The sequence below is a fragment of the Tupaia chinensis genome, unplaced genomic scaffold, assembly GCF_000334495.1.
Source record: "Tupaia chinensis unplaced genomic scaffold, TupChi_1.0 Scaffold000489_1, whole genome shotgun sequence".
Lineage (NCBI taxonomy): Eukaryota > Metazoa > Chordata > Mammalia > Scandentia > Tupaiidae > Tupaia > Tupaia belangeri.
Genome location: NW_006160001.1, coordinates 3,338,152 through 3,339,787, shown reverse-complemented (window position 1 = coordinate 3,339,787; position 1,636 = coordinate 3,338,152). Strand labels below are relative to the sequence as shown.

The window sequence follows — 1,636 nt, the reverse complement described above, 5'->3', positions numbered from 1 at the left end:
CCCCCCGGGGGGTGATTTCTTGCTTTCTATCTCTCTGTCTCTCTCTGTCTTTCTTGCAAGCACACGTGCCCTATAGCAAAAGCCTCTCCAAAATAATAATAATAATATAATTAAATTAAATTTTAAAATGCTATGTACTAAAGAATATTTCAAAATATATTTATTTAAAAAGTAAGACAAATTATTACCTTGACTCCTAAAATTGTGTGAGGGGATAGAATTAGTAACTGAAGCTGCCATATAATGAAGCTCTGCAGATGATGGACCTTCCAGATGATGACTTCGCTGTTCAGTAATGTTATCAATTGAAGGCTTTTCTCGGGCAGGTAATTCCTGTAGATCATCAGCTTCAATGTCAATCACATTTATGTAAGTGTGTCCAACCTGAGCCGAAATATATAAAATCAAAGAGGGTTACATTCCTTTCACTCTATATGGCCACTCTGCCAGGAAAAAAAAAAAAAGTTTAATTTATATTCTTATTAAGAACAAGGCAGGAAGAGTCTGTATGGGCCTAACTTAGGGAAAACTGCAGGGAGTGCGCATTAATGGTCTTAGCTTGTATATTGAGTATAACACCTAAATCTTTTGACTTTTACTACAAAGTTACACAGACAAGAATTTTTAGCCTCATTTCACCTATACAACTAAATAATGTCTAGACGACCTTAATACACTTTAAGCACAAAGGTATTACTGAAACTACTGAATTAAACACAAACAAAATGGTTACCATAGGCGGTGCTGAAGGTGAAAAAGGTTTCTCTGATATTTCAGTGGAAAGTTTGAGATTTAGATATACATCTGGAGCCAAGAGCTGAGGAACATTCAAAGGTTCATATTCTGAAATTAAGAAAAATCGGAAATATAAAAAGTGTCTATAAATAGCTCTAAATCATTAATTTTGTTAAGTTAGTAACAAATGACATAAAATGTTTTTCTTGAAAATCTTAGTAGAAGCTACATAAGTATAAATAAATTAAAGCAAATTCTTTTCTAGATTAAGGGCAATTTAGAGCAATTAAAAATTGAATGCAGGCTAACTGTTGTTTCCCTATGAATGATTCAAAAGAACAATAAAGTAAATTATGTCAAGGAAACACTGTAATTTTCTATTTCTACTCCTGACATATTAAGTCATGTCTGTGTACTTTGTATTTAGGAGAATTTCAGTAAACCAAGTTTTAGGGGCTGGCAGGTGGCTTGGTGGTTAAGGGCACTGGACTCCTACATGGGTGACCACAGTTGAGTCCTGGACATGGTTGCTTTTTTTTCTGGGACCAGCAGGTGGCATGGTGGTTAAGGTTCTGGACACTTGCACATGGCTGACCACGGTTCGAGTCCCAGACCTGGCAGCTTGCTTTCTCACTCTTTCTCTCTCTCTGTCTCTCCTGGTCAAATGAAAATAAATTAATAAATAAATAAAATTAAATAAATGATTATTTTTTAAAAAAGTGTTAGGAAATTTTTTTTTTGAGAGGTTTTTCGCTATAGGGTGCGTGCGCTCGCCAGACAGAGACAGACAGAGAGACAGAAAGTGAGGAATCACCCCCCCAGGGGGGATGGCCACGCCGCAATCCCTTCTCCTCTATTCTCCTCTCGGGATTTTGGGCACGCATGCACATGCGCCCAGCGT

At 36.8% G+C, this 1,636-nt stretch overlaps 1 protein-coding gene across 1 annotated transcript in view; it reads right to left on the bottom strand.

The window, feature by feature from the left end:
• The window catches only part of CPLANE1 (ciliogenesis and planar polarity effector complex subunit 1), a 182,135-nt gene that overhangs the window by 59,849 nt on the left and 120,650 nt on the right, over window positions 1-1,636 (bottom strand). The window contains exons 41-42 of the mRNA XM_027774878.1: window positions 734-843; window positions 189-384 (exon numbers count right to left, since the gene is read on the bottom strand). Of these exons, the coding sequence (XP_027630679.1) occupies window positions 189-384; window positions 734-843 (306 nt within the window). The remainder of the gene's footprint in view (window positions 1-188; window positions 385-733; window positions 844-1,636) is intronic.